We start from the raw sequence: 20401 nt of genomic DNA on the forward strand, positions 1-20401 counted from the left end.
TGCCAAGGGATTTGAAAACTACACAACTAGCATCCCCAGGCCTCGCTTTCACACACGTTCACTGTCGTGCACGTGTGTGTGTGTTTATACACAGCTGTGGCTAAAAGATTTGCATCACCCTCTATACAGAATGAACTCATTCTGCTTCATAAAGTCGATTGAACCTGCTGAATAATGTTCTATTAAACATATTGAATCACACACCGCTTTGTGGTTTTCCAGATACTTTGAAAAACTGACAAAAATGGAAAAATGTGAAATACTACTGTCCTGCTATTATGGCTTCTGGTAGACTTCTGCAATATCATGTTGAAGTTTCTTTGATTACATGATGTTAAAAAAAACATATAAATTACATTCATATAGTTTTTTTTGGTCTTTTTAACTGACATCTCAATCCTAAAACCGTAGGTAATGCAAAACTTTTGACCATAGCTGTACATTCCAAGACAACTGCGTGCAGCAGGCATTAAAGGGTTAAGAACGAATTTGCAGATGAAAAAATTCGGAGCACGACCGCCCTTAGCTTCACAGCACAGCTATACGATCTAACATAGTGTAAATCACTAAATACGTGGATTTAAAAAAAACAACTAGAGAGTATATTCATGACAAATGAAAAGCTGCTGGTTGGAGATTAGTATTATCCTGTTTGAGTAAACATTGCAAACGGCCTACAGTGATTGCAGTTTAAGAAACGCACGGGGCAGCAGGTTTGAACACACTAACCCTTCACTGTCAATGCAGTGCTTGTGTAGTTATACAGCTAAACTGAATCGTATTTCTTTTGTTACAGATTTAAAGTAAGCAGCGACCGGCACTTTACAGAACCCTGGTGCCTAATATCCATAGCAGCAACAGAACTGTGGTTTCCTCTCCTCTAGCTATCTTAGTATTACATTAAAAAAAAACACACACACCTTGCTTTATAAAAACGCCTGTACATTAACCTACACATCACACTGTCCCCTACAACAGTACGACAAAATATGGAAACGCACATGCACCGCGTCTTGCGTGCATGCATTTGTTTAAAAAAAATAAAAAATAAAAAAAATGTACTGCCCATCGCATTCAGTCACTAGCGTGGTGGCGCTGCTGGCACAGTGAATGGCTGGTGTGCAACGCTTGCAAAGTGCAGGACTTCAGTATACACAGCAGGTCTTGGGATCAGTTCTTCTCCCCCCTGTTCTGCCCTCCCTCTAGTAAATGTCTTGTTTAAAAGGCTGCTGGTGTTCCTGTGAAGTAAGGAGTTCAGCTGGTGAAGACATCACAAGGCAAACAGAAGTACAGACGAGTCGGTAACATGCACACATGATGGCTTTCAGCATGATGAAAATGTTGATTATACTTAGAAAATGTTAGTGGACAATGCATCTAACCGATCCAGTCCTTCCATATTTCCTGTGGTTGTAATTTTATTTTTGTATTTAGAGTGCCCAATGACTGTGATTCTGTTACTCTCAGTATAACCAGTGCTAAAGACTGTTCTTAACATGTTTGATCGTAAATGAATAAAACACAAAGTTACCTCTTAGAAAGCTCCAGGTCTGGTCTCAATGTCCGTTGGTCTTTAATCCAAAGAACATGAAAACGGGCTGAAAAAACAAAAACGCAGAACGGTTAGGGATTCACACAACAAATAAGATTAAAACACAAAAGCACACGCAGGTCATTGGATAGACAGACCAATCTAATGCAAGACTCCTCTGCCAGTTACACTGCAACAGTTTCCAATGGACAGATCAAGATTTTTCCAACCTCCTACCCAGTCTCAGATTGGAAAGCATGATCCTGCACCGTACCTTATGGTCCCCCATGCATACGTTTGAGCCCAAAGTGTCATAGATTACACCGCTCTCCCCCTCCTCTCCCTGCAATCAAAACAGTGCATAGAAATGAACAATAAAAAGAGGAAATGATAAATGCATATAAAAAAACCAATTACAGAGCTGCCTGTCATAGGTGCTAATCCATCTTTATTTGAGCTTCTAAGTGAATACTGCTGCTTCTCTTCTTCGACAAGTTGCAAGAAAAAGGTATTTCATGTTTCCTTGGCTTCCTAGCCATGAGAAGGCTGAAAGATAGATTGTACCATAGCTTACCCTCGTTTTGCTGTGTTTTTAATACTGTATGCTTTACCACACCTCTGTGCTTTACAAAGCTTGCTTACACTTGACCACGCTTTCACTCTGTTTTATTTCACTTTGCTATGGTTTTGCTGTGGGAAGCTAGCGCTGACAAGGCTGAGCGAAGGCATGCCTACCCTGTGGATGATGTGCCTGGCGGGGTGGGACAGGAGCACTCGGTCACACCAGGCCGGGCACCTTGTGTTCATGAACTGGGTGGGTTGAGAGTAGTCTTCGCTGTAGGGGTAGCTGTGGATCAAACAAATGACTTTACACAGAGCAATGGTCCCGCAGCACAGCCCACCTCACACAGGCAGTGCAGACCAGCAAACAACAACCTCAATTCAATTTCATCTGTTTCACTTCTGCAGAGAGAAAATAGTACCGGAAAATTGCATCACTGGACCTGAACACCCCCTGCCTGCCATTCAGTCCTGGGCCTCTCTCTCTTAACCACCGACAGCTGTGCAGAATTACGTGGATCACATTAATGTTCACAGTCTAGGATGAGATCCCTAAATTCCACATAGCTGGACCTTACCCAGGGTCTCTCCAGGGGTGATGAAGGCATGAAGGCAGGTGAAATCACCCACTGTGCCACTTAGACACCAGGGCAAGCTCCTACCAAAAGTCAGAATATCCCACAGTACATTTAATAGCACAACCCTACCTGGGAGGAAAGTGAATCTCTTCCTCGCCGACGACATCACTGTAGCGGTCAATCTCCTTATCATACTTCAAAAACTGAAACACAATGAAAGCGATGGCTTTAGAATGAAAGCGATGGCTTTAGAATGAAAGACGATGGTTTCAAACTCCATTACCCTCGCCTTGATCAGCTACACAGTGATAAGGGTGGCAGTGAAAGGTGTAGAGTAACTACCCTGCAGAACTGTACCATCTCCTCTGTGTTGATCCGTAGGTATTAGTGTCCCCCTGAATCCTCCAAGAACTGGAAAGAGCGTCCCTTTCCGAGCAGATATCTAGCCCTGGGTCAGTCACCCGCCTACCTTCCTGTCCCGCAGCTTCAGCAAAAGGAGTGGTATACAAAACTTGAACGCTCTTCGAAATGGAAAAACAACTTGCAATGAAATCTCCAGACTCACAGCTTTGCCGTTCTCCTCTCTGAAGGCAGCCTGATGCTGGTACTCAAACACTTTCTTCTCGATGCAAAGGACCAGCTGTAGGGGAGTAAGAGGAAGCTGATGGGATGGGCTTTATGTTTTTTTTTTTTTTTTTTTTTAATCTACGCAACACTTGCCATTTAAAAAAAACAAGTTTTATCATTACAAAATAAAAACCTTTGAGTGCGCATCAAAGCACTGGGGCTTGCTTGGCTCTGACACACGACCTCGTCTCTTGGAGACACTGTGGCTACTGAGAAATCACAGGGAGGCAGTTCTGGCTGCATAACCCCCAGCCAGGCTCACAATGAGCTCTTAAACACACACCATAGACTTTAAACAAAGAGGCAGGTTTAAATGGACCGGTCTTGCATAGTACTGGTACCTGCCACTGTTCAAAAGGTTAACATGAAAGGGGAATCCCTACTATAGACTAGGAGCTGCTGCCTGCAAAGATATACCTGCCAGGTGAGCTTCCGACCCGAAACTTCGCACAGCTGCTTTACACTCTGTAGTTTATCTGAGTATATGGGCATTGCATTATTAAACGAAGGCCAGCCTGTAACTTTGTGTTAGTGGGCAGCTCTCCATTACTGAGCGTCGTTGCAGTCCTCCTATCTCCCTACCTTGTGGTCGCTGTCTTTCTCCTTGCAGATCACCTTTTCCTCTTCGTTGTTCGTTCCTTTCTTTACAGTCTTGATCTCCACCGAGCTGCACAGGGCCTGGAAAATAAAACTAATTATATTATATGCAATGCTACATTGAAGCAAATACTAAGTTGACTCCCTTTTCTGTCAATGCTACAAAGCCAAGCAGCAATAATAACTGCACCTACCTGCACACACAGTCCACTGTCTCATGCTATAGTAATGGCACCTTAGTAAACACGGTGAGGTGTTTTGCACCGATCTGAAAACGTATGGAGCTGCCTGCAGGATTGATTTACTCATAGACAATAACAGTTACCTGTACAAGACTCCGCAAGTCTAACCGGAAGTTGAAATCTCCAAACATGAAGAATGGGAGAGGCGTATACCTGTTATCAGACAACCTGAAAAAAACACAAAGTACACTCAATATTGCAATAGTATGTAAGGGCAGTATTCAGATCTGCTGCAGGTTCAACCAGTTCAAGATTCCAACACCTAATGCTGCAATACCAACACCTCCAGATCTCTGATCCACCATGTAGACATTTCCCCAAGTGAAAATGCTCACAATGCCACACACATGCAGGGTTACATCAAGTTCAGCCGGTCTTCATGAGCGACGCAGGGGGCTGGAGGGATCTTGCAAAGGGGGACAGGGGGCAGGATAATACCACTGCTCTTCATTAGTCTCCCTGTCAGACCAACTTCATCTCCAGGGAAAGCGCAGTCCTCATTGGCTGGAACTCCCAGGAGCCCCACCAATCACTCTCGCCCGATGGTGTCCCAGGAGGGGGTGGTCTCGGGAGTGTGCTTTGACAGACCTGTCAGTGCGGTCTTGATGAATTCACCCTTCTGTTTATTTGAGTGTGATCCAACGCAGCAGCCTTGCAGGACGGAGGTATCGATTCGAGAAGCATACACAAAACCATTCTACAGGCTCAGCACAGTAAACGTGCTGCATGTCAACTCAAATCGCTTTAAAAATGGAAGAATACCAGGGTTAGAACCTCGCACAGTAGTCCTGCATCCAGGCTTGGCTCCCCTTGTTCAGGTAAATAAAAAAGGTGCAAGAACATGAAGGATCAGACCCCTGTTTCATCTACTAGCACTGTAGCACAGTATGAAAGTCTCACCTGAATCTTTACTGTTAAGCGCTATTCATGCATGCAGCTGTAGTGGAAAAACCATGTATTTATTTAACGGTGCAGGACTAGTTTCTGAACCTGAATTATGCATGAACGTTTATGCAGCCCACTAAGCCGGTAAGTGTTATTATCCTCTTTCAGGACAGGCTGCTTTGTCATTTTGTGGAGCTTTTATTTATTTTTTTAAACTGGAGTCTACATGTTATTAAAATCTTCAAACTATATTGTCATGATAACTCACTCAAATTTTGTAAACGGCAAAAGTTCAGCAACTTAATTCTGCAAATATAGCCCAGAGGCTAATGTGACGCTTCAGTACAAAATAAGAAAGGAGGTATGGCACGGGCCCGGTTTTTGGGATGGAACCGCATAACAGTCTCGTGTTTTGATTGGTCCTTGTCTGTTGGAGGAATATGATGTCACCACGAGTGGGGAAAGCATTTTTAACACTGTGATCGGAGAGCAAGAGAGAGAGAGAGAGAATCTGCTCTCCAGAACCTTTCAATTAAAATATGGTATTTTGCTGCACTAATATAGCAAACTACAGGTGACTATTACTTTATATAAATGATCATGTTACACACAAACGTAAGAACTGGCTTTCTGTGTCGATGCCCTTTTTTCTTTCAAATAGCATTGATCTATAATTGTTTGCTTGATTGATTTGAATTGCAAATACTCCTGTGACAGACAAGGACCAATCAAAACGCGAGACTTATGCGGTTTTATTCCAAAAACCGGACCTGTGTCATACCTTGAAGAAACTGAAGCCTAAGAACGATACATTCCTTGGCGTAAAATTTCATTCGTCCGATTACAGGCGCGTCAAACTGGACTATCCTCAAACTATGGGAATAGATGTTTTAATTATGCCGGTCCTTTTACACTTCTAAAAGTTTTCAGTATTTTGGAATGGCAACACACTGATTTAGAATGCATCGGATTGCATAAATACAGCTTGTGTTCAGAACAGCCATGCTCAGTCTCACCTGTTGATTATGTATCTGAATGCTTTCTCTCTGTTCCCCGAGTAGACAGAGGGGCTGGTTCTGCATGCCACGATATTGGAAGCATCGTGGAACAGGTGGACATTCACAAGGTCAAAACCACTATTAAAAACAGACAGACAGACAGACAGTGAGTGATCTGAACGATCCTTCGATGCAGCAGCAGGCTGATCCCCTGAAAGGAAACCGATTTGATTTCTGATAATGAGCGCGCACAACACCAAGAGCTATTCTAGTGGAGTTTCTGTTTATTAATTCCTGTATTCCAACGTTACACTTTAACATTTTAGACAAATGTGGCACCGAGTTTTCAACAGATGCCCGATAATGACCAGTTACCTAATGTTCTGGGAGAAAGCTCAGGCACGGAGATGGTCTGTCGTCAGGAGGGGTTTCAGGTCGCTTGCTCTCAAGCGCCTGTCTTACATATCTTACCTAATTGCGTGTGTGTGTGAAGCTGAACTGTGAACTCTGCTGGTACTCAGTTTTCCTGACAATATCTAAATTCTACAGAAAACTACAAAGCGGTGTGCAATTCAATATGTTAGCGTAACAATACTCAACAGCTTTCACTTGTCTTTAAGAACCCAAATTAGTTCACTCTATAGGGTGATGCAAAACCTTTGGCCACAACTGCACACCCACACAAATATTTCTAAACGTGGGCTCCTTATCTTACAGGAAAGAAACATTACAGCCACTCCTTAAGCTCCGATTCTAATTACAGTGTAGGTGTTCCACTCCAAAACACAGCAAGCAACTGATGACCGCCACTCCATCAAGCCTTTTATTCAACACTCCTTCATCAAGGCAAGGTGCAGATGAGCCTCGCATGACCTGCTCCCTCTCTAACAGACCCGTACGGCTCTATCCTGCCCTGATCGAAGGGTTATCCCAAGTTAAGCACACCGTGCTCTTTAGCAGCAGGACTGTCCTGGATTTTGCATCGCTGAAGTGCTGATTGAATTCAGGGCATCCCAGCTCTAACTGTCCTTCTGATCATCAAAGGGTCTGAACTAAGGGAAAAAAAAAATCACAAGCTCCAATGTGGGGGTTTTTGTGGCGTACTAGACTAGCCTTTTACCTTTCTCTGGGGGTCTTGCAGTAAATGAATCCTTTTTGGGAGATAATAAACTGGGATGCAGACAAGCCGTACTGGGATGGGGGAAGGGAGCGAGGCAGGGAATAGGTTCACTGCAATGCAGTCTCCAAGTGCAGCAAAGGCAACGGCAGGCAAACAAACCCCATTTATCATCCAAGGTAAGCATAGCCTCCTTTCACCTGCCACAGCCCACTGAATTAATGCTCAAGCAACGACACCAGCGTGTTTACCTTGAAAAAGTGGCACAGCACCACCGAGCTAGTTCTATTAGTGGAAATTCACAGTTAAAAGCAAACAGGCTGTTTGCTAACACATGTTCTCACTGGCCAGAGCAAAGCGAAACAAAAGGCAAAGCTGATAAAACCCTGATTAGCATCGAAGCCAAGGTGTGCTGTGTCCTGTGCACGCGGCTGGTGAAACCATCCTGCAGATTTTTGTGTAGCTAAACAACTGGTCATTTGAACAACTCGACTCGGCCTCTTTGCTTGTTGATTTCAAACAGTGAGCACAAAACAGTGTTACAATGCATTTTACTTATCGAGGATAGTAGTTAACCTTCCTAGAGTTTTCCATATTTGGATTTGAACGGATGCAAGATCGATTCCAAAAGCAGATCCAGTATATTCACTCAGCAGCACGAAATATAAAAGCATATATATTGAGCTCAGCCCGTTTCCTATTTGTCATCACTAGTTAGTACAGCCGCTCCACTGCGACCCAGCATGAACTGTTCCTACAAGCTGTTTTTTTTTCCTTTTCTTTTCCTTGTGAAATTTCTCAATCGTGATACCATTTCCGCTGTCTATGGTCTTACTATATATACTTTATATACTATAAAAAAATACACTGTTTCCACTGAGTGGCTGTGAATGACGCCCCTGCTGTCCTCCGAAGACAGAGTTCACCACCGTAAAGGTGCTATTAAGAACGAAATGAATGTTTAATTTATGTGCAATGCACTAGGATTGCAATTTGCAATGGCTACATGTGCAACAGCGCTTGTGCTACCATTGCAAATTGTATCAGTGTATTTCACACAATGTACATCAGTACCAGACAGACAGCATCTGTAGGGATGCATTACCGGTTGTGAATTATCCATCGTGTCCTCATGTAGCCTTTCCGGGACCACTTGAACTGAAAAACAAACACATATGAAAAGGATCTGGAATAACTGATACAAATATAGTAGAAGCCCTGTATTACAGCAAAGAGAGGGAAGCAATTACAGCAAAAACGGTCTTTAGACGAGAATTTGCAGGACTGACAGAAAGCACTTGCTAAACGAGAGCTGGTCACAGCAACTGTTTACTGTACCTGACAGCAGCCAGGCATATCAAGGGCTTATACCAAAATATTTTCATTTAACGTTACATAATATAACTAGTTACTAGCAACTCTTTTGAGTTCTTAAATAAAACATTAAAAATAATGTGTTTTTTTATGAGTAAAACACAGTTTGCTATTCATGAAACCGCTTCTTGAACAGTGGAATGACTTTGTGGGGTAAAACGAAAGGTGACAGAATCCTCTGTACACTGAAGGCGGCACTAGCCGAAATCGCTTCTCAATTTGATTTCATGTTTCTTTTTTTCTAAGTTCTGGTCCATGCAATATCTTTGTAATCAATCAAAGCTTTCAGTTTTAAGTATGTGAGCAAAGTGGAGCACTGAAACTAGCGTGATGAAGACACTAGCTGATTCGAGTCAGTTTTACTGTGTTTGGAGGGTTCAGTCTTTGATGAACTTGTCTCTTAAATAAAGAAGAAATGGTAGAGGCGCTGGGAAACAGAGCAGAGCACAGGAATACAGATTCGCCTTTAAAACTCACACCTACTTCCGGCCAGAAATTCTTAGAGAATCTTTCTTTTTCGAGCGTGGAGACGCTGTCCAGGGAGCCCAGGTGGATGTTTCTTCCAGAAACTGCTTTAAATTCTTTCACTGAAGAAATAAAAAAAAAAAAAAAAAAAAAAAAAAATCAATAAAGCCAAAGTGATCCTCATTCCTGCAGCACAAATGGGGTGTGGATTTATTCTGCAGCATTTTGGAGTGTGCGTCACACGACAGTATGGTTTTGGAAGGGTCTAAAACATGTTGTTTATGTGCAAGTTATTTATTGATCATATTTATTAGTTTATATATACTTCTATACATAATTGGGCAACTATAAATCATTATTTGTATATTGAAATGAATGCGTTACTTCGCAGTACTTGATTCAATGAATTTGTCAAGCCTCTGTGGTTAACTCTTGGTGTGCATTTTGAGTAGCAGTGTAATGTATTGCAGTCTTTTATTCTGAGTATTCTCTCTGCCAGCTCCTAAATCTGAAAGTACCTGAATGCCACTAAAAGATTTTCTTAAAACAAGAATTATTACACAAATTCACATTTCATTTGTATGCTGAACTTCTAGTAACGCATACCATAGGTCATACATTTTTATCTCATTTCTACACACGCTTCCAAAGTGTCTTTCTCCACCTCTCTCAAAAGGCTGTACTTGATTTCCATGTCTGTGTGTCAGTCAGTGGTTTCAATAGGGTTTGTGTCCGCCGTCGCAGTGGACGTGCTGTTGCTGTCGTCTTCGTCAGCCCTCTTAAAGAAGCAGCTGTTAATGCTCTTTGCGCTGCATCCAGAGGACTGCTGACTGAATCAGACAGTCGAGCGGGAGATGGGAGCCATGTGACCTAGCTCGCCTGTTCTAGGAGTTACGGCTGTACAACCTATTAACAAGACGTGAGGCGAATTGCCTAAAGTGTTTGCGAGCTAGTTCTTATAAATAAAAAAAATAAAAAAACAACAGTGCATCTTCAGTGGACTCACAGGGCTTACCTTTAAAATCATAGTGGTAGATCTGCTTCAGAGATTTGTGAATAAAATACATGCTCCCCAGTGCCTAAAATTAGACACACAAAAAAAAAAAAACACACACCATTACAACAAATAACTTCTTCTTGTCTTAAGTTTGAACAGATTACTGCAAATTCAAAATGGTGCAAACAGGAATCAGGACCGCACAGTTGCACCTGAAGTACAAGAATGTGGGAATCTGAAGCCGTCGTTTTACTGCGTTCGCTACAGCGGCTTCTGCAAAGGCATTGCCAGTGGTGCGGCAGTGTTGGAGTTTGGTGGACTGCGATCCACATCACAAAACCACCAAACTCGCTGCAGTTGTGACCAGGAATCTGAGCCAGTGGAGCAGCCAGCGTGTTAAGCCACTGTGCCACCTAACCTCTCCATAACAGTCTATATAACACATGCGATCATATCCTGAACAACCTCTTATCGCAACGCCTGCACAGTATTTAACCAGTGAGCTTAAAGCTAATCTTGACAGTAGTTCCATCCTTACGCAGCGCTGTATAAATGCTTGACTCCTGACCCACTGAGGAAACAACCCAGACTTGAAACAGGCTAAACACACAGAGCTCCGGAGTGTGTGGGCACCAACTGCATAAGAGGTGAGTCGAGGGCAGTGGTGTGTACAAAGAGAACAGGCGGAAGCTATGTGCTGTACACTAACAAACATAATTGACATCACCCCACTGTACCGAGTTTGAACACATGCCCATTTCCATTCATCTCGTCCCAACCACGCCCTTGATTATTGAGAAGCAGGTTTGAATGGTCTAATTTCGAATGGAGCGCAAGAACCACTACTGGCAACCGCAGCTATATAGAATCGGAGAGAGAAAGCATTTTGGTTTGTTAGTGCAGCGTTTTAAAATGCGTACAGTGTTCTTAAAGCAAGGTCCGTGCAGTTCTTTCTCGTGCTCATCGTGGATTTCACAATGCGCTCCCTGTGAAACAGTACCACTGGAAATAAACAGAATGCATGTGAAATATGGTAAAGCAGTCATTGCTGGAGATGCAGCACTTGGGAAAGTGTACACAGTTCAACAACATTAAGGAGTAGATAAGTCAATCATAACTTTAAACATCTGTAAAGGTATTATGATTGGGGTGTATGAGGGGCACACTGTAAATAATCCCAAGGTATAACTGGCAATACAATGGCAATGCATTGCTTTGGTTTGAGACACAGGTTGAATGGTATTACAATGGAATGAGCACAGGATGCACTCCGGTGATCTGAATAATCTAGAAACTGTGCTATGATCTACTTGATCAAAATCCACTGCATTGCAATCGCTCGCGATTCTGCGATAAAGACAGGTTACGGGTTGAGCGTTTGTGGAGTTATTGGCATCAGCTGTACGATTGTGCGTGTAAACACAGAACTTTAAAAGGTATCTCCTCACTCTCTTTCCGTATTCCACTCTTTCTTTCTGTCCTTCCTTATCCTTCACTCTCTCTTCTCCGTCCTCCCTCTCTCCTCCCAGTCCTGTTCCTTGCGCATTTTCAAAGCCAACACCCCCCTCCTCCCCAATCCCCTGTCATCTCTGACAATTTTTAATGTACTAACCGCCTGCTTCACTGAACTGATTAATCGGGGCCTGTGAGATCAATAACAACAGAAAATTAAAACAATTTAAAAGTGATTAACCAGCCGTCTGCCGTCGAGAGCAGCAGCAGAAGAGAAATCAGCGCGTGTCGACCGGGTCTCAGGCCTGACGCTCCACTGCCCTCCGTGCCTGAAATATCTCCCAGTAAAGAGTGAATTAATCTTGCTGGCAAAGTGATCCATGTTTAATAGGACAGCCCTGCACCCCACAGGCGCTGCACTGCTCTTCATAGGGCTGCAGAGGTTCAGCCTTGCTACAGCTCGGAATTAGCCACGGCACTACAGCCTTAAAGAACATTCGGGTGCACAAAACGCTATCGTTTGTTTGTGTTATTTAGTTTTCATTCCGTCCCTGAAATATTTTCTACAGATCACCCTCAGATTTTTTTTTTCTCTACTAAAGTCGATTCAGGGATGGAAGTAAGACTCCCGCCGCACAGCAGTTTACTCCATTCCTGGTTTTACTATGAGTTTAATATGCCACACCCGAGCTCGTTTCCTATACACTGGGGCTTATTAAACTCACAGCAAAACCAGGAATGGATCAAAATGATATGCAATGGGGAGTCTTACTTCCATCCCTGCTATTGCTTCTAGTTTGTTCCCCGCAAGGGCTTTCTGCATCATCAACGTGAGACTAAACGTAAGACAGCGAGATTAATGTGATTGTTATTCTCACCTTCAACACGAGTGTCCCTGTGATGAAAGAAAATCAGACTCCTTGCATCTCGTTAGCAGCAGAAATCAACCCACCAGCCCATCATGAAGAGACTGTGAGCAGGGAGCCTTGTACAGGCTGAGTCTCACCCTCTCACACCGATGAGCTCATTTGTTCTAACTTTAAAGCATCTAACTACTTGAAAAAGTTCGTAATTAATCCGCTGGGCAATCTTTTAGCATGCCAAATACAGCAGAGCCTGTCTAATCCAGCGCCCAGTACTAACCGGCATTCTGTATAATTCAGAATAATTTATGTATCCCGACATCACTGCGGTTTCGCTGTTGCACGGACATTAAATATCTATAGGGAATGGTTCTGTTAGCCTAATGTGGTGCCATGCTACCAATGTCAGCCTCATCCCACTGCAGCTGCCCCTGTGCTACCATTGCTCAACAGTGCAGAACCACTGCCCTTGCAGTACCACTGCCAGTCTGTCTGCATTGCCATTGGAGATCATTAGTCAGTACCTAGCCTGGCGTTACTGTAGCTGCCCTTGCAGTGCCTGTGTCTTTGAATACAGTTCTTTCTATCGCAGCGCACATAAGCAGGCAGCAGATAAAGCCGGAAGGATTTTAGTCGCATCTTTCCCAACGGTCTGTTTGCATCTCTATTCAACCCCCCCCCCCATTCCCCCACAACACACATACCGATCTCAATCAATCACTCTGTGTGCTGTTTAATAAAAACATATTGACTTCCCAGTGATTTTTTATCAAAACACCATTTGTATCAGGCAGTGTTCCCCATCACTCCTCCCCCACCGCCCTGCCACTGGACCAGAACAGCCATGTGCAGATTCGCAGGCGAAGGGAAACAGATTGAAAATCAATGAAGGGAGCGAGGGGGAGAATGGAAATCAGACAGCGAGCCCTGGCTGATCCTTGCTGGGCTTCTTGGCTTGTAACTGGGTAAACACTGTCAAAGCTGTCCCTGTCCCTTCACTGCCTTTATATATTGCTTACAAATAAAATAATCAATGATTTTAATCTGGAGGTACATTTATTAACCCCCCCCCACCCCCCTCTCTCTAGGAGATGCACAGACTCCCAGGTGTGAATCAGAGATTAATGGGATCAATTAACTTTTAGCGTATTAAAAAGTGATGGGGAGAGCCTGCACTTGTTTTATTCTGTAATAGCTAGCGCTGGTGTTGAAACCAATATACACCCGGGGCAACGCAGCTGTAAAAACGAATGTTTCATGAAAGTGTACCATCATCTACAAGCATGGTGTGTGTGTGTGTGTGTGTGTGTGTGTGTGTGTGTGTGTGTGTGTGTGTGTGTGTGTGTGTGTGTGTATAAAAATGACAGTGCTTCATCGTCACTGGAGGAGTTAATTGCCTTGATTGATTCAATCAAAGGCAGGGAGTAAACTGACCTGCATGACCAGAGTCTCCTGTCTCCACATGGAAAGAGACACAGAGAGAATGTAAGCAGAGCTGGGGACAGGGAGCCAGTCTACTGCACTGTGTGGCATTTCAGAGAGAACTTAAGAGTAGCACTGCTGTTTGCTCGTCACTCTATGTACACGCGTACATTGTAGGCAAGTATGACGGTAGTAAAACATGAACAAATACGGGTGGGGCGAGCAATGGGCAGCGAGTCAATAATGCAATCACTGAGGCTTTAAAATTACAGGAGCAGGTTCATTTCTACAGGACATGACCTTTAAACCTGTGTCTCAATTCAAAAGGGTTTTATATACTGTGCTGGAGTCAAACACGAGCCTGAAACCGCTCCCAATTTTTGCATTTAATTCTTAGAATTAAAAAAACCACATGACTCCTCCTGCTACGAGACGTTTTCATGCATCTGTGGCGACACCTGTGCAAAAGCATTACGCAGTGCTGCAGAAATGTGAGCACACTTCCCCACCCCAATTAATCTGTTATTGTATTTAAGTAGTTGTCATGGAAAGAAATCCTTATCAGGTGAGTACGCAATAAAACTGACTGCAGAGGAGGTACAATGGCACCGCCTAGTGGCCGTAAAACAAAACCATCTTTTTGGTTACAATCTGAAGTTGAAGCAAATGTTAACTTTCCAAGTAAATGACTCCATCTAGTGGTGAGGAACAGACAAGACAATATTAGTAAACACAGGCTTTTCACGGTTTACAATAAAACTTGAGTAACGTTCAATATATAGTCGGATGGAACTTGAAATGCCTTACAGTTAACCCAAGACACAACTTCGAATTCAACACAGAACACGAGGGCATAAATAGAAGTGGAGTAAAAATGAGTTTAGAACAGAAGGCAGGAAGCACTTTTTTACACAGAGTTAGACATGCATGGAATAGCCGACCAGGTGAAGCGGCAGGATCTAAAAACACGGAACATTTAAAAAAAGAAGATTAGATTCTGTGGCTTTAACTTTTTTCACACTGCAGACTCACCGTGCAGCCACCTCAGAGCTACAGCGTCGGAGGACAACGCAGCTCTGGGGAGCTTACAGGCAAGCCTGCAGCGCCCGGCCACACCACAGGGGTCGCTGGTGAGTGGTGAGCCGAGGGCACCCTGACCGACCCAAGCCCTCCCGCCACCCCTGGGCAGCGCTCAGAGAATTGTGCACCACCCCCTGGGAGCTCTCGCCTACAGTCAACAATAGAGCAGCCTCGACTTGAACCCCCCCCCCCCCCTCCCCCGTTTAAAACCCCCAGACTGGAACTCACGGTGAAGCTGTTTTTGATTTTGAAATCCTTGTCGACGTACACGCAGGCTCTGTCAAAATCCTTCATTTCCTCGCTGAACAAGATGTTTCTGTGAACGGGAAATTAATAATTAAAAAAAAGGTTATCTTTCTCATATCTCGTCTCTATACAGCCAAGCTTCTTTTTAGGTCTTCAAAATCAGAACTTGAATTCAATCAAAGTTTATGGCACCTCTACAGCTACACTCTACAATGGCTATGGCGGTGCCATAAATCTGATTTAATCCAGGGTCTTAAGGCCACAAATCATGAAGGAACTTTGGGCAGCTGCTTTCGCTTGAATTCTTCAACATACAGGGAGACAGCTGAAATAAAATGCCCCTTAAACTAGCAGCTTAAATCTAAAAAGAGTTGGCACAGTTATCCCTAACCTATAACTGCATCCAAACACTCAACAGCACATTTAGAAATACTGAGAGAAACTAAAAGATTCAGATGAGAAATGATTCAACTACAAGTCTTTTCTTTTGAAGACGAGGTGAAAGGCTTCCAGTCAAAACACCTGTCCTTGCATTTATTCTGTTTAAGTATTTCTAAATGCATCCTATACTTCAAGCTCAACCGAGACCTGAGGACACAGCTGGAAACGACTGAGAGAAAATTCTGAAGACAGCGGTGTAGGAGCCGCACGCCGTGCACAGAGAGTTGCGAGGGTATCGAATGGGTCGCCATGCTGCTGATGCGGAATTACTGAGGAATCAATCAGCCACTGGGAATTGGATGAGCACTGATGGGCCAAATGGTCTCCTCCAATTCGTAATTTCTCTCACGAATGGGACTGCATGGCATTCAGCGCCCCCTACCTGAAGAACATTTCCACGTGGTCCATATTCAGCTCGTAGTCCTTCCCCCCGACCTCCTGGCAGTGCAGGGCTATGAACCGTGGCTGGTGCCTGTGGACTGTCTGTGGACAAACAAAGGGACAGGGAGGGACATCAGGGGACTGTTCCATCACACCTTCAATGGATCAGCGATGTGACTCGTAAGACCAAAACAAACACACACACACACACAAAACGTGCAACAAATTAACAGCCAAGCTTAGCATAATTGCCATCCTTTGGACTTTAGTTTTAACCGCTGAAATGCAATGCCCTCATTAGTTTATATTGCTTAAGGAGAAAATACATCAAATGTTTAAGTGAAACGGTACAGGATCTTTTCCATGTGATTAATTCAAGGGCAGCTGCTGTATCCTGTTTCTAGCACCATAACCCTGTGGAAACAAATCCTAATCGCAGGTCAGCTCCACTTCGATTTGGCTTCAGGGACTCGTATATATGATTTGTAGGACACTGCGTGCAGCAACGCGGCAAAGCATCTCATTCACCAGAAAACACTGGACTAGAGCCAGCAGAATCAAATCAATCGATTGCATAGTGCTACAGGATTCGTTTAACGGTCTCGTGTTCGCCCCCTTGTGGCACGGAAACTCATAGCACAAATATTCCGCTTAGGAGAGGCAGAGGCAGACTGTCTCAAGTACAAAACTGGATGAAAAGCGTAAAGCACAGCTGCTCAATGCAAACCGTGAGTATACGAGTCACACCTGCATTGAATCGTTTGTCCTGGGTGATCCATCGGTGATTGCAGCCGATGTTTTATTTAGGATCTTTTACTAACGGGGAAAAAACTTCAAAGCGAACAAACTACGAACTTGGAAAGAAGTTATAACAAGAACAGCGTACATCTGCAGTTATACCCCACATGCAATTCATAACCACTGCTGTACCTACTCGTGTGTAGTGCCAGTGCTTTCAGACAGCTGAGCCAAGTGACGGAGCACCTGAACGCCTCATTTTGACTTTACTTCTAAAACGCACCCACCTTGTAAAACTCTCGAAGCCAGTCTCTCTCGATCTCACCCAGCTGTAAAAAAATGAGAAGTCGTTTTTTTTTTTTTTTTTTTTTAAATGAAATGTACATTTTCGGTCCTTGAACTTGCACGGTACTCGACAGAATGTCTTCAAGGGCCCAATTTGTTACGTAACCCCCAAATATAATCTGGACAGCAATTTTGCCCCCCCCCCCCCCCAAATGCCTATATATGCTTTACCATAGATTCACAATACTATTATACTTTGCTATGCTTTTACAATACGGTTATAAGGGTGTATACATGCATGCATGTATGTAAATATTAAAGAAACATATACAAGCGGTTTCTCCAAACTGTTTCATTAGCTGTATGAACCAATTGCTGTAGACCGAGCCCTACAGTCCTCTGTCAGATTTCTTTATTGCCAGTGACCCAAAGGAATAAACAATGGCGTATTCTGGTATAATTGGAAGAAGAAAAAGCTCCACGCGCATTTTGCATGTGCCTTTTCCAAAATTTAAAAAAAAAAATCGAGCAAGTAATGAATTGTTTTGAAAATAGCATTGCAGAATCTCTCTCTGTGTGTAAATACATGCAAGTCGAAGTGAGACTGGGGTACCTATGAAGGGCTGCAGATCAGTCGAGATAGTTAGACAAACCCATGTCTGTCTGTCTGTCTGTCTGTGTCTGTGTGTAACTATCCCCTACTGGATAAAACAATAATACGTAATTCCACTGTAGTTCAATGTTAAACCGATCCTTTCTGGCGGGGCAGATGATGCCTTAATTACATATTTATTTATTATGAATTATTTTAAGCGTGTACAGACAGGGGCAATGTAAACGGGGTCTAGATTTAAAGTGCTTTACTAAGCCGCTCCCGCCATTAGTTCAAACCACCCTGCATTTTTTAAAAACAGCAGAAACGTTTCTGTTAATGTGCAATGCTACGTTTTATTTACAGCGAGTTTAAAACCACAGCTAGCTGCTGGCGAGCCTCGTTTTCTGTTTGCGTCGAGCTAGTCCCAGACACTAACAAACCAACCTTGTTTCGATAATAATCTACCGACGTGGCCCGAGGGGTAGTCCCAATATCTTTGAAAGCGTATCGCCTTCATTGACAAATTCACTTGCAGGTGCAAATAACGTTTATTTATTTTTTTTTCTGGTGTGCTGAACCCAGCGCCGAGTCTGAAATCCGCTCCAGCTCGCCTCTCCCCCACACACGGCTTTGACTGCTCACACCGGCGGGGGGCGTGGAGTACTTTAGACCCAGGGCACGCAGGCCCCTGTTAGATTAAAATTGAACTACAAAAGTAAACTAGGATTTATGCAACAGACGTTTTACTGTTAGGCTACTCTGCCCTTATACTAACAGATTTTGTTTTGTGCTACTGCAGTACATACAAAATGTTAGCCCACTGTGTATCCGAAATACCGCATCATACTGTAGTTTACTGCAGTGTCGTGTGCCCGAATCGAAAAACAAACCCTGACCCTATTCTGAGGCAATGCACCACCCCATGTTGTTGCAATAGTTTTAAAATCCCACGCTGCTGTTGTGAAGCAGCTAGTTTGTTATATTCTTCCATTGCAAAACTTTGTGTTGCTGTTACCATATCTAGAGATTCGAGATAAAAAACAAACTCAATGCATATCAAGCTGTATCCTATCCCCATGCAAGCAAAGGCACGTCACAGTTCTGGTAACAACTATACAAAAAAAAAACATGCAAATAAATAAATAAATAAATAAACAAACACAAATATAAACACGTCTTTTTTTTATGAAGTAACAAACAGTATACTCACGTTATCAAACAACGACCCTACGTTTGCCGTGACTAGCATAACGTTGTGATGAGATGCCATTTCTAAAAGAAGTTCCTATTTAATGGTGTGTATTTAAATATCTTGAATCCAATAGTCTTGCAGTACAGTGCAAGGCTGATTGCGTACGGTTGCTATTACAGAAGCTGCAAAGTTGATCGCGGGACGTTACAGTAGCCGAAGACCGCAGGGTAGCAACACCCTCGTTTTTTGTCGCCTCATTCTGCAGACGCCAAATCTGAAACTGAAATCCGAGATGCCTATGTATTCTGCGTTTTGTCTTGGGTTCCCTTCTTCCCTTGAGTCTGCACGGTTAAGATTCCTCTTAATAACGCTTATACTTGCAACAGCCGTGTGTCGACTCCACCGTAACTTTTCCCCGATGCACGTCAAACAGGAAAAAAGAAAGCTTATCACACTGAATACGCACTCTAATACTCTATCTCTCCCCACAGCCTGTAGCACTAACACGGGCTGTGGTGTGTGTTTTTTTTTTTTTATGTACTCGAGTGAAGCTCCGCCCCTTCGTTGAATAGTAGGCAAATTGTTCAACCCGCTTATGTCTGTACAACCAGGAGCACTGAAAACAACCCTTTACAGTTCAGCAGACATCACTTGTATTAAAGATATACTGTACTTTTTACTAATGCCACCCATACATACTAGAAGCGCTGATCTTATGAAGAAATGCATCACTAGAGGAAGCACCCTTTCTCTTGGGGGGTGAGGGTGCAGCTCAGTTTCTATGCCTCAAGCTTGCCCTGGACTGGAGGAAGCACCTTTTCTCTTGGGGGGCGAGGGTGCAGCTCAGTTTCCATGCCTCAAGCCTGCCCTGGACTGAAAGGAACACCCCCTCTCCCAAGGGGGTGAGAGAGGGAGCAGTTCAGTCTCCATGCCTCAAGCCTGCCTCGGAGGTAGGACTCTCTCTGTTGGTGTTAGGGGGGGTTAGTAGGTGAATGAGCTGCAACGTTTCCAAGCTAACAGTTCAGTCTCCCTGCATCAAGTTCAATTTCAGGCACAGACTGGTGAAGCAATCTGTCAACCTGTGACACCCACTGCCATCAGAGTTTGTACAGTGACCTCTCGGACGACGAGCCGGTTCCTTAAGGGGATCACTGTCCTGTAAAAAGACTTAAAACAGGTCACAGTGTTCGTTTGCAAACACAAAGACAACAAAAGCGTTAGGACAAAGGAGCACTCTGAATTTATTATTATTTTAACGTGGGCGGTATAAAGATACACAAACAGAGTGACAAGGCAGATGCCGTGGGCGAGGGAACAGGATTCTAGTCATGGCGAGATGCCTGGATCAACAGCAGAGACAAAAGGTTGTGTTTATTTGACGAGGGGATGCGGAGATAAGGGCAAACCCCCCCCCCCCCCCCCCCCGGTCACTTATTCGTTAAAAATTGTTAACTATTTAGAAGCTGTAACCAAATGCACAAACTTGTATATTTTTCCCCACCAACTAGTAGGACCCTTTTAGTAAATACACAATTTTAATAAATGTACTGAAGTGGAATCTGCATTTTTAGTAACAGCCCCTCCTCATTTTGTTAAGAATAAAATGTTAACCACATTTCCAATCAATAAAAAACAAAATCCCTAAACACAGTATTTATAGTTTGGTTTAGCTCCGAATGAACTGTCATTGCAGAGGTTATGTTATTAGATGAATGACTGGTGAACCATTTCAAA

General features: G+C 43.5%; 1 protein-coding gene across 2 annotated transcripts; it reads right to left on the reverse strand.

The window, feature by feature from the left end:
* Positions 1–381: 381 nt before the first annotated feature.
* Positions 382–20361, reverse strand: LOC121302261 (inositol polyphosphate-5-phosphatase A-like). 2 transcript variants are annotated; one of them, XM_041232108.1, is made up of 16 exons: positions 18686–20361; positions 16883–16924; positions 15859–15959; positions 15018–15105; positions 9991–10054; positions 8994–9097; positions 8242–8294; positions 6038–6157; positions 4220–4304; positions 3880–3975; positions 3236–3310; positions 2800–2873; positions 2267–2378; positions 1806–1874; positions 1532–1598; positions 382–1238 (listed from the first exon to the last, which is right to left on the reverse strand). In XM_041232108.1, exons 1-15 carry the CDS (start codon positions 18743–18745, stop codon positions 1557–1559), a joined length of 1185 nt encoding a protein of 394 aa, XP_041088042.1. In that variant the 5' UTR covers positions 18746–20361; the 3' UTR covers positions 382–1238; positions 1532–1556. The 2 variants fall into 2 exon arrangements, with proteins under 2 accessions (XP_041088042.1, XP_041088041.1); XM_041232107.1 differs by having other exon boundaries at positions 8988–9097.
* Positions 20362–20401: the final 40 nt, after the last annotated feature.

This window comes from Polyodon spathula, chromosome 29 (assembly GCF_017654505.1).
Source record: "Polyodon spathula isolate WHYD16114869_AA chromosome 29, ASM1765450v1, whole genome shotgun sequence".
In the NCBI taxonomy this organism is placed as follows: domain Eukaryota; kingdom Metazoa; phylum Chordata; class Actinopteri; order Acipenseriformes; family Polyodontidae; genus Polyodon; species Polyodon spathula.

Excerpts from the sequence above, each read along its gene's own strand:
- LOC121302261 (XM_041232107.1), bottom strand. The coding sequence starts at position 18,745 with ATGGCATCTCATCACAACGTTATGCTAGTCACGGCAAACGTAGGGTCG. Across the intron at positions 16,925-18,685 it reads TAGGGTCGTTGTTTGATAAC|CTGGGTGAGATCGAGAGAGA; the intron begins GTGAGTATACTG and ends ATTTTTTTACAG. Across the intron at positions 3,976-4,219 it reads ACTTGCGGAGTCTTGTACAG|GCCCTGTGCAGCTCGGTGGA; the intron begins GTAACTGTTATT and ends TTTATTTTCCAG.